Raw genomic sequence first — 12,397 nt, forward strand, 5'->3', positions numbered from 1 at the left:
AACCCATCAGGGTGTGCTTGTGCCTCGACCGGTGCCTCCACGTTAGCTGCTGGTGGTGCTAGCCCCACCAGCTGCAGTGGGATCCCAGCCCGAGCTTCATTGTTGCAAACCCCGTAAGACTGACGATGGCAGAAGCAGCGGCAGAGAAACTGGCAGTTGGGTGCTGTCGTTTTAAGGCTGCATGTTACAACCGCTATGGCTATTATGATAATGAGTGTGGATCCCATTGATCTATACACAGCCGAGCAGTGAGTGCGGAACTGAGTAACGTGGTTTGGATTGGGAGGCAACAAAGGTTCACTGGCGCTGACTGCAGTGGCAATTCTATTAAACGCAATGTTCAAATCGGTGTGGCAGTACATGTCGCTTGGAACTGATGTGTGAATGGTAGGCAGGAGTGTTCTCCAAGCAAACTGCAAGGAAAAGCGTTAAGTGTATTAGTTATGAGACTGTAGTGTGGTTAATCAATTTTCTGCTTCTGTCGGAGGGTTGCAAGCGGAAGAATGTCGTCTTCCTCCCATTGTGAGAGCACGGATTGTGATTCTTCATCGTCGTCGGAGTCTTCGTCCGTACACGAAGCAGGTTGTACCAGGTGTGCTGCTCGTGGGAGTTGAACTCGTATGCCGACAGCCTGTTCCACTGGTGCTGCAGCGTCAGTTACCACGCCGTCCTATGCTCTTTGCGGGAAGGCGGGGCGCAAACTGTCAACATGTACTTCATACGTGCGAGCAGTGTAGACATGTTTAATCCTAAATTTGATTGACGACAGTTGTTGAACGATGATGAAATACGGTTTCCAATATTTGGCGAACTTACGAGAAGCCCCAATGGGTACGACTGGGTTGTGCCAGTAAACCGAATTACCGGGTTGGAAAAGCTGCTCTTTGGCACGTTGATCATACAACTCATTGTTACGCCTTCGAGCTCGCTGAGTGCGCTCTCGAATAGTTGTGCATGCCTGGTGTAACCTGTCCAATGCAATGAAGATGGGGTCGGTTGCGTAATTGACGTGACGTGGCTGTAGCAACGTATCAAGTGGTAGGACAGCATCGCGTCCGTACGTGAGGAAGAATGGCGTGTGCCCACTGGTGGCATGCTCCGCGTTGCAATAGGCAAAAAGCACAGGTGCTAGTTTGCACAAAGCACAAGGCACAAAGCACGCTAACATGGCGTTAAGAGATCGATGGAAACGCTCACAAATGCTGTTGCTAGCCGGGTGGAAAGGGGCTGTCTTGATGTGGTGCATGCGGAATACAGCAGAAATACGAGCCATCAGTATGTTGCAGAATTCAAGAGCTCGATCAGTGAGTAGGTTGAAGGGGCAGCCATAGGTGGGGATAAAACAGTTGACTATGAGGTTAGCTATTGTTGCAGCAGACTTGTTGCTCACCGGATATGCTTCTGGGTATGAAGAATAAAGGTCAACGAAGGTGACTATGTAGCGGTTGCCCTGGTACGTGATCGGTAGTGGTCCACCGACGTCTATGCTGACCGTTAGGTTTGGTGCATTGAGAAGTGGGGCCTCATGCGCTGTAGCTTGCGAGAGTTGCAAGTAACACAATACTTGATGTACTTCTGAATATCTGCATACATTCGACTCCAATAGTATCTCTCTGCCACTTTTCGATAAGTTTTGTCGAATCCCAAATGTCCAACATGTAGATGCATGTGGCACTCCGCCATGACCTGTGTGACCAATGTCCTAGGCAAGACAACTTGTGCGCGTGATGGAGCCGGGAAACCTGTTGCAGCGAGGTGGTAAAGTAGCCCATCCGTGATGTAGAACTCGGTGACTAGCTTGCCTTTCTGCAGGGGCACGTTGGGAGCCTGTAGAATTGCAATGATATTCGACAACTCGACTTCCCTTACCTACATCTGTTTAAACTCGGCATGTGACGTGAGCAAGTGCTCATCAGCATCATGTGTGGGAACCGCAGTTAGCGCTTCCATGGCCGGGGGTTGAAGCATGTAGTGCGTCGGGGCTGGCGCACCGATCTGATAGCAGGTTGTATCAATATTGGTTTCAATGTCCAGCTCAGTACAAGGGGCTGGTACGGAGGCGAGGCGAGACAATGTGTCTGCCTGCAGATTGCAGCGTCCTTCTCTATAATGTATTTGGCAATCATACTGCGATAGGGTCAATGCCCAGCGTTGGAGACGAAGATTTGTCATTGTCTTTAATGTCAAGAGGAATTTTAATGGCTTATGATCGCTGTATATTGTGAATTGGCTGCCTACTAGGAACTGTCGTAGTTTAATAAGGGAGTAAATTATCGGAAAAGCCTCTTTTTCAATGATGGACCATTTAAGTTCAGCCGTTGTGAACCTCTTACTTAAGTACTAAGTAGGTGATGGCATGCTGCTGCCCATTCATGCCCTCTTGGGTTAGGACCGCACCAATGGCATAGGCCGAGGCATCGCAGTGGAGGAAGAAGTGACGCTGTGAGTCAGCAAGAGCTAAGACTGGTGCTGTAGTTAGACAAGTTTTGAGTGTCTGGAACGCGGTTTGAGCCTCTGCTGACCATTCAAATGGGCTGGACTTTATGGTGAGGCGTGTCAGTAGGTGGACAATCTCAGCGTACTGGTAAATAAATTTTCTATAGAATCCCGTCATTCCGAGGCACTGGCGAACCTGTTTCGAAGTGGTAGGCGCTCCCATCTTGCACACAGCTTGCGTCTTATCGGCGTTGGGCGTGATGCGTCCGTCCGAAATGGTGTGTCCCAAAAATTGTACTGAATCCTGAAGGAATGAACATTTACTCGCTTTAAGCTTTAGGTTGGCTGTGTTGAGTTTGTGGAACACCTGCCTGATGTGGTTGAGGTGAGCGTCGAATGTAGGTAAGTAGATAATGATGTCATCTATATAAACCAGTACAAACTTACCTACTAGCTCCCGCAAGGCGAGCTGCACGAGTCGTTGAAAGGCTGAGCGTGCGTTCTGGAGTCCATAGGGCGTACAAAGGAAGTCATATAGTCCAGTAGGTGTAACAAAAGCAGTTTTCGCTTGATCTTCCCTAGCAATTGGCAGTTGGTGATATGCTCATCTGAGGTCAAGAGTGGAAAAAACTCGGGCCGAGCCAAGGTTATGGAGTAGGTTATCCACAAGGGGCAGGGGATGGTTATCTCGAACTGTAACGGCATTCAGACGCTTATAATCCACAGAAAGACGCCACTCAGAATTGGGTTTCAGGACTAACAAAACGCCGGCAGCCCACGGGCTGTATGATGGGCGTATGAGACGGCTCTCAAGCAAAGAGTCGACCTTGCCTTGACAAATTCTCTGTTCATGCTGGCTCATACGGTATGGTCGGGGTCTTACAGGTGCGTGTCCCTTAGTGTCAATGCGGAGTTCCATTAGTGGTGTGCATCCCAACTGCTTGTTAGAGGGTGCAAAGGAGGTAACGATATCTTGAAAGAGCTTAAACAATCGAGCTTTTCGTTCCCAATCAACTATATGTTCAAGCAGAGGTGCTAGATTGACGTGTGGTGGGGTGGGGTGTGGCGGGGTCAATGCGGAGTTCCATTAGTGGTGTGCATCCCAACTGCTTGTCAGAGGGTGCAAAGGAGGTAACATTATCTTGAAAGAGCTTAAACAATCGAGAGGGGTGGTGGGGTGGGGTGCGGTGGAGTGGTAGTGTGGACGATGGCTGACTGGTGTGCGTATAATCCGTGGCGTAGATGCTGGCACCCTCTGTTGTGACTGTATACGCAGCAGGTGTATGAGGCTTGTACTGACGGCGTGAGCGGCCTGCGAGGGTACATAAGTGAGGGGGTATCTGATTGTCCAGTGTGTGTATCCGAAGTATTGCGATTGGCTCCCGTAGTGATAAGCGGCACACCTGTCCTACCAAATGGAAGCATCCCCAATCGAAAATCAATCAGTGCTCTTGTTGTATGGAAAAAATCCTCTCCGAGTACACACGGGCGTGGTAAATCCTTGACAATGTGTAGTTTAACTCTAATCTTACAAGGGCCAATACAAACAGGCAGCAATGCTGCACCCACAATGGGGATCTCCTGCAATGGATGACCTGATGCAGACAACAACACCGTGTGGTGAGTATAATAAGAAGATTCTACCCGGAGAGACTGAGGGAGGGTAAGCCGGTGTTTATAAGCTAAAAGCGTGACGTCAGCACCTGTATCAATTAATGCTGTCAAAGGCAAGCTTGTTATACGCACGGCGCAATGCGGTGCGCTATGCCGCAGGGTATCAATTGACAAAAATACGTACGGGAAAGCGGGAGCGTTTGATGTGCAGCGTGCTGCGCGATAACTCCTTACTGACGCGCGCCGCCAGCGTTTCCCGCCTTGCGTGGGCAATAGCGTGCTGCGTGTCCGAGCTGATTAAAAACATAGCAGCGCAGCAACGAGTTGGCAGCAGCTGCGTGCGGAGGAACAAACGGATACGGCGGACACTGAGCGAACTGCCGCGTGTATGGGTTAGCACCCCGCTGAACAGGGCGCGCATCTTGAGATGGGTTTGAAGTGGGTGGGGGGACAAAAATGTGCTGCGCTGCAATAGATTGTAGATTCATCACCACCATGTCGCGCAGATCGTTAATGTCCCGACGAATCAGCTCGTAATCTGATACTAGTTTAGCTGGGCGTGTAGCGCGTGGCTCTAGAGTGCGCTGAACATGTGTGACCTCTGCATAGTCTAGCGTGGATCCGTCGTCCGCTGTAGGTAGGGGTAGAGAAGCGCGAATGCGCTGAAGAGTGGCTAACTCCGCCTCAACGCATGCCTGTGATACACAAATCTTTACCGCGTGCTTAAGTGAGGTAGGCTTAGCCTTGATTATGGCTCTTTGTGACGGGATAAGTAGAGGTCCGTCGCGGAATATTTCTAATAAGCGCTGCTGGAATGCAGGCTGAGACGTGTGCGCGTTTGGGTAAGCACACTTTGCAACCTGTAATCGACGGCGAGCGTAATCACGTGTACTTTCACCATGCGTCTGGCGAAAAGATTTTAACATGGACTGTGCACGCGGGATTTCAGATGGAGATTGGAATTCGCGCTTAATGAGGGTGAGCAGATCTGTCTACGTTAACTCAGGCATCGCCACCAGCTGTTGTTGGCCGAATCGCGCAGCGTGGTCGGTCAACGGAGAAAAGGCGGCGGAGAGAAACTGTTTATCTGTAAGGTGCAGTTGCAAACGCGCCCACTGCAGTGCAGCCTCCCACTGGGAGAGAGACGTATCAAGCAGCCCCGATGCTCCGGAAAATTTCGGATTGATTTGTCTACTGCCTCGCCGAGAGATTCCAAACTTGGGCGTAGAGCTTGTCCCAGCATATCAGCTAGTTCATTAACCGTAAGAGGGGGCAGACTGAAGGCGAAGGCTCAGGCTGCAGGGGGATATGCGGCACATCAAAGTGAGTCTCCGACACTGGGTGTAACTCGGGCATGTTGTTATATTGAATGTCCGACTCGTCGTACACGGGAGACAGCAACTGATCCATGTTTAAGTAACGTTACAAGAGTCAGAGGCAACAAAGAGCAGTTCTATATGACGGTCAACGCACGCGTAAACATAAGAATATTAATTACAATTTGAAGAAAAAAAATTTACCAGCAAAACTGTTTGCTTACCAGAGAAATTGTGGGCTCATCTCATGCAGCTCAGTGAAACGGCAGTGATGCGTATAGCAGCAGCACCCCTTGTTGTGTTTCGAATTCTGGTCGACGGCAACAATGTAGTTGCTGGATATCTTCGGCTGCCAGGCGACTGTGCGCTTATAGATGAGAGCTATATGCGTCGTGAAATGCGTGAATAAACTTAGAAATATAATAAATAAAAGGTAGAATTGGTAATGGTTTACAACTGCCGTTTCACCGTATATTTTATACTCACTAAAACACGTACAATTCACACAGGGTAAACTAAAGGTTGCGCACTACACATAAAATCTAGCAACAGACGAGGGTGAACACAAGAGCCCCGTGTCTCTCGTGCGGGCTCTTTTATACCCCCAATCTTGCAAGAGGAATCGCGATCCTACTACCGAATATGCTTCTACCAATCACTGCTGGCCACCGGGACGGCATAGGGTTTGGGATTATCGGCTATGGTCAGTTTTTAGAGTGTTATAGAGTGGGCGGCCAATGGCGAGTAAGGAGTGGAGTTGTTTTTACGCCCCCTCGGCCACGTAGATGACCGATGTGGGTATGACGTAGGGCGGACAATAGGTTACGGTAATGGAGCGTTAGCGGCCATGTAGAAATAACTTCAGTCGGCTAATGTGTGTATTTAAGATGTTACTTGCCGAAAGCTGACCAGTACTAATGGACAGTGATGCGGCTAATGTGTGTATCTAGTTTGTAACAGAGCTAAGCATAACTACGTGTTCTATTCAGCGTGGAACTAATTTTAACAGCTGTTTATGTGTCCCGCAGATAAATCGGGCATTTAGCCAGCTGGTGTGGTGTAAGATTAGCACGGGTGTGTACTGGTGTGTTGATGTGGCTGGTAGTGGTGGGATGCCATTAGCGTTGCTACAGTGTCGTGCACCGTAGGACACGTTGGTCCTACGGGGTCGTTGGTCGTGGGTAATTTAAATTTAAAAGAATCTAAATTTAAAAAAAGCATTAAAAATTACATTTAAAAAAAATTAATCAAAAATTTAATTTAATTTTTTTATAAAAATTTCAATTAAAAATTTAATTAACAAACAAGTAAAGAAAAAAATTACGTGTTCCTGCGTGCACCGTAGGACCAACGACCCGTAGGACCAACGACCCGTAGGACTAAAGAACTGTAATCACACACACACAAGATTAGCCTCTTTATAGTAAGGATAAAGTTCTTCAGCCGAATTAGTTCGTACTCGCATAACTAGAGAACTCCGCAGCTTAGAGGAAAACTAAAGATATTTTCAGAATCAGCACGTCTGGGAGGTGGTTCTGGCTGAAACAAAAATAATTAAAAAGTTAAAAATTCATAAAAATTCTATTCATCAATGGATGGAGGTGCGTACAGATTAACATCACGTACGTGTAAATCCATGGGTATACCCTTAACGGCGCAGTGGCCTAATCGCTAGAACATCCGTCTCCTACACCGGGATTCCGGGTTCGAGTCTCAGCTGGGAAACTTATTTTTACTTTTTTACTTTTTACTTTTTATTTTTTATATTTAATGTTTTTTATATTTTTATTTCTTATTATTTTTTACTGTTTGGGATGGGATGGGATGGGATGGCATGGGATGGGATGGCATGGCATGGGATGGGATGGGATCGGATGCGGTGCGATGGAATGCAGTGCGATGGCATGGCATGGCATGGCATGGCATGGCATGGCATGTCATGGGATGGCATAAAATGCGATGAGATGGGGTGGGATGAGATGGGATGCGGTGCGATGGGATGGGATGGGATGGCATGGAATGGGATGGATAGATGGATGCATGCATGCATGGATAGATAAATAGTTAGATTTTTTGGGGTATTTTCCTTTTAACCAAGTGGTCACCAACTGAGTAACGCCAATGATTTCCCCGCGCAACGCCGGGTATCCTGCTGATATATATATATATATATATATATATATATATATATACTTATAAGCGATACAAGCATCAGTTACTCTAGTAGGGCGTACGGTGTTAGCTAGCCATATTCGTCCTTAAATGGTCAGTTTACGGCATGTCACTACAGTTAGTTATGCTTTGCTGTCATATACACGGAACAGTAGTTTTACACAGTGTACAATGGACCATCGAAATTTTTTTTTTACGGGAGCTCTTTTTTAAGTCTGTGGGAAAAATAGCTCTCGTCAACAGCTATTTCGAATTGCTTATTTTCACTATTTCCGATTCTCACTAGTTACCCCTTGCTTCAAGAATCTCTCCATGTTTGCACAGTCCGGGGGAACGTTGTGCCTAAACCAAGACCAAAAAAACTCTCGCGTCTCATGTTACAGTCAAGGGCGTAGCTAGGGTAAAATGGATGTGTACGCACATACGGGCGCCACAGGCGGCCGAGTGCTAGGGGGTCCAGGGGCATGCCCCCTGATTTTTTTTAAAACAATGGTGCAAAATGGTGCATTTTGACACATCCAGTCACTGACTGACTCTCTCTCTCTCTCTCTCTCTCTCTCTCTCTCTTTCTCTCTCTCTCTCCAATAAAAATAAAATGCTTGGTGAAATGATGTGTACGCAACTGCGTATCTGCGTTACGGTAGCTACGCCCCTGACAGTGAGAATTTGTCTGCACTGATTGTTTTATTTGCATTGTTTGCTTGGACGCATTGTTTTTTTCAGCTCGCAGCTCGCAGCTCGTGTTTTTCAACTCGCACATCCGCCAGATCCCCCAGCTACGAAAGCGATTTTTTTCAAATATTATTTTTTTCGCTCTCGTAATTTGTTTTGCGGGAGCGATTTCGGAGGTTTGAAGAGCGAATCGCTCATTGCTCTCGTGTATTTTTTACCCTGCAATGGACAATGTAAGGGCCACTGGAAATTACATAACTTTGCAGAGCCTATAAATGTGAGATCCTATTACTTTATAACATGTTTGCCACGATGGCGTTTCTCGTTCGTTCACAGGAGATCATAACGCCACTTTTCTTCATCGCCATCCTAGTGGCAGTGCGATTGACACAAAAGGTCGATGAGCTGCCCGTTATTCCCAGCTACCCCTCTGCCAGCCTCTACAACACCACCGATTTCTGGCCGCTGACGTCCATCTATGGAGCGACGCCGAATACGACCGCCGTGAATGCCTTCATGGTGGCTGCTATGGATACACTCGCTAGAGTGCAGAACAGGTTCAGACTCGCACTGCTCTTGATGGAGAGATGGAACACAGGCACTTGAAGCGTTTCAATAAAATATAATGCTAACTAAATACGAAATCTATTTACTACAAAATTCTTAATGTTTCTATACTATAGGCCTACTCTCTTTCACCTATTATCGCCGATAGTTTCCTACCATTGCATTACCGGCTGCCATTGCTCTCGCAGCGCGACTGTTGCACGCTTACACTAATATATAGAGTAAGTAATATATAAGTATAATATAACACCTTATATATATATAACTTTATATAACCTTATATATATAAAACCTTATATATATACCACTCATATATAAGTATTACTCTATATATTAGTGTAAGCGTGCAACAGTCGCGCCGCGAGAGCAATGCCGCGAGAGCAGCCGGTAATGCAATGGTAGGAAACTATCGGCTATAATAGGTGAAAGAGAGTAGGCCTATAGTATATAAACATGAAGAATTTTGTAGTAAATAGATTTCGTATTTAGTTAGCATTATATTTTATTGAAACGCTTCAAGTGCCTGTGAGATGGGAGCTGTTTGCTTTGCATTATGTTCTCATCTGCACGCGGCAAAATATGCTGGAGTAATCCGCCTAAAACGTTATGGCTTATGGTTCCAATAACCAATTATTACGTTTAAAAAAAAGATCAGCATTTAGATTTTTTATTATCGTTTGATTGGGGTTCAAATCAAACACGTGGAAATATCGGAGTCAACTGGCGGGTAGTATCATCACTCATCAGTGATGCTGATAGGGTCTATGCCCTCCAGGGTACTGCCGGAACGTATCCTGGGTACGGTCCGGTATACCGGAACGTACCCTGGTACTAAATACTACTATCTAATATGCCAGACCGTACCTCGCCTACTCCACTAACGAGGCTAGGGAGTCGCCTACGCCTACTCCCTAACCCTAACCCTAACCCTAACCATATCAGCTAGATAGTTACCAGGGACCAGGGTACGTTCCGGCAGTACACTGGGGGACAGAGACCCTATGAGCATCAGTGATATGTTGTGTTATTTCGTTCATTATTTGTAATTGAATGAGAATAAATGTTTGTTGTTACATATTGCTTATTCAGTCTTAGACAAGATCAGTAGCTGCTACATGGTACAAGCACTACATGATAATTTTTAAGCCCATACATACTGAAGGCAGCATTTTCTCTTTAGCAGCCCGCCGTACTTTGAACTCTTTGCTACCGAGGCGGAACTAGAAAACGCTTACAAGGCCAACCACAGTATGATGTCTGTGGGTATAGTATTCTCGAGCGATGGACCCCTCCTTGATACAACGTACACGATCCGGGCCCCAGGACAATATATTGATCTCAACAATGATTTCACTAATCCAGGTAATGGTCACAATTTAGCAGTCAGTGCGAGTGGAAGCGTGTAATATATACGCTCTAATCAATCTTGCATATCTGTACATTAACAAAATTGATTCTTTTGTGAATATCAAGCTGCGAAAGGCTCGTGTCATCTTTTCTTGAAATATGCCAATAGAAATCATAAAACTCAAATTATTTTGCCTCGTGTAACTCCTCATGCATTTGCTCGTTGTTCACATCAGGTGTCTGTCGAAGTGACCAGTCAACTAAACCGATCCCAGAATGTCCTGCCAATTGGTATTTGTATTCAGGGTTTAGTCTACTCCAGGGTGTCCTGGATACCACACTGCTTCAGGTAAGTTCTCGTGATCAAATTGTATAAACGTGCGGGAAAGGCAGCGGATCTCAAGTGTGCTGCTTGCTATCCTATCTGAACGATATATCTTCTTATTCGATATTTGTACTAGGTTGGTCAAGCTAGGCTAGTGTATACATATTTTCCACGCACACAAACCATATGATCAACTTTACAGCTCTTCGTTTCTAAGCAGCATATTCACCACACTGTATCGCAACATTAGTTAGCGGGGACTACCTATCATTTCCTCTAGGTGCATAGGGTCGTTAATGGGTTTCGTTGCTAATTCTAGAAGACGACCGTTGCGGATCACGCCTTGGGGCAACGATCATAATGCTACACTACGCTACGTACGTGTCATTAATTGTCGGTCCTCTACCTTTGATTGTCGCACGGCAGTTGAAGACGGGGCGCGCCGCGGCGACGAGCGACGTCGTCGTACTTATGATGCCGAAGCCGAGTCATACGCCGGACGTGTCGTACATGCAGTCGCTGTCGTCCATCTACCTCGTCATCGCCTTCGCTCCGTTTGTCAGCTTCCTGCTCGTCCTGCTCGTCACCGAGAAGGAGATGAAGATCAAGGAGACGATGAAAATGATGGGCATGAGGGACGCGGCGTTCTGGTGCGTGGCTTGTTGTTGCGTCAGGGGTTCGGTGAGGCGATGATTTGTGCGGCATTCATGTGGTTGGTGTGGGTGGGGTGTGTGAATAGATCAGCTATTTTTCTCAATTATTTCGTGATGTAAGATTCTTGTATGTACTACAAATAGTGGAAGCGTGTAAGCACTCGTTTATATCCAGTGCGCAAAAGCTTTTAGCAGTAGAAATGTATAAAACAGAAGGCAAACGCAGAAAGCTGGCAGGTGAAGCGGGCTAAGCAAGTATGTAAAGGCAACAACGCACTGTTCCCCTGCAAATTAGCCCGGTCTTAGAACTGCATGATACAATGATACCGATAAGTCACGCTCTTCTTAAACTACTATGCATATAGATATATATACACATATATACATATATTCTGCGCTCGCTTATGTAAGATAATTGCAAAACGTTAAAGAAATGTTTATTCTTTGTACGCTCAAGAAGTGGCGCCACTAGTCGAGAAGGGGGACTTATGGCGGGACTCTAGACTGTACACGCTGTTGTAACTGCGTCTGTGTGATTCAAGTTTATATGAACAATATATTATGTAACAAGTAAGACAGTCGTTGGAATCTTTATTCTAATGTCTCAAGAACACGAGATATATAACATGGCGCTGCAAGGCAGAGGAGATTTGATATAATCTTCGAACCAGCAAGCTTGAGTGAACGGAGACCGGGTGATGGAACTGTGTTACCAGTACCACGTGTAATAAAGGCGGGAAAACGTACTGTATACGTGCATTGCTATTGTTCACACGATGGCAGCTCGAGAAGACGCTCAAGAAAGAATGCAGATGGACATGAGTGCTGATAGTGCTACTGGCGAACAGCCGCATTCAGTGCCATAGCAGAACGACCTACTGCAGATGCTAGCTGCAATTATCACCCAACAGGCACAGCAAACGCAGGCGACAGTCTAGCAGCAGAGCAACCTACCAGATGCTCGTGTTAAGAAGGTAAACTGGTCATTACTGAAAACACTATGTCCAGAAAAGTTAGATATGGACTCCTTTTCTAGCATTGATCTTAGGAGCTGGCAACGATTTTTTCTTGCTTTCGCCAAGGAAGCCGAACTCAAAGAGTTTGATTAGGAAACTCAGCAAATTGCCATCGCGTCCGTCATGAAACCATCTACATTCAACCGTGTAGATGCTCTTCGACTACAGCTCCCTGCAGCAAAGCGACAAGACATTAAAGAAGTTGTGGCTGTTACTTCAAGCCTAATCGAGACAACAAAATATGTGTGGACATCTCGACACCAATTTTATCACTTACAT

General features: G+C 46.3%; 1 protein-coding gene across 1 annotated transcript in view; it reads left to right on the plus strand.

The window, feature by feature from the left end:
* Positions 1-8,522: 8,522 nt before the first annotated feature.
* Positions 8,523-12,397, plus strand: part of LOC106815761 (ATP-binding cassette sub-family A member 5-like) — a gene marked incomplete at its 3' end in the record, with an annotated part of 59,677 nt that continues 55,802 nt past the window's right edge. The window contains exons 1-4 of the mRNA XM_014820268.1: positions 8,523-8,767; positions 9,958-10,139; positions 10,361-10,473; positions 10,876-11,099. Coding sequence (XP_014675754.1) covers positions 8,523-8,767; positions 9,958-10,139; positions 10,361-10,473; positions 10,876-11,099 — 764 coding nt within the window. The remainder of the gene's footprint in view (positions 8,768-9,957; positions 10,140-10,360; positions 10,474-10,875; positions 11,100-12,397) is intronic.

This window comes from Priapulus caudatus, unplaced genomic scaffold (assembly GCF_000485595.1).
Source record: "Priapulus caudatus unplaced genomic scaffold, Priapulus_caudatus-5.0.1 Scaffold1193, whole genome shotgun sequence".
In the NCBI taxonomy this organism is placed as follows: Eukaryota; Metazoa; Priapulida; class Priapulimorpha; order Priapulimorphida; family Priapulidae; genus Priapulus; species Priapulus caudatus.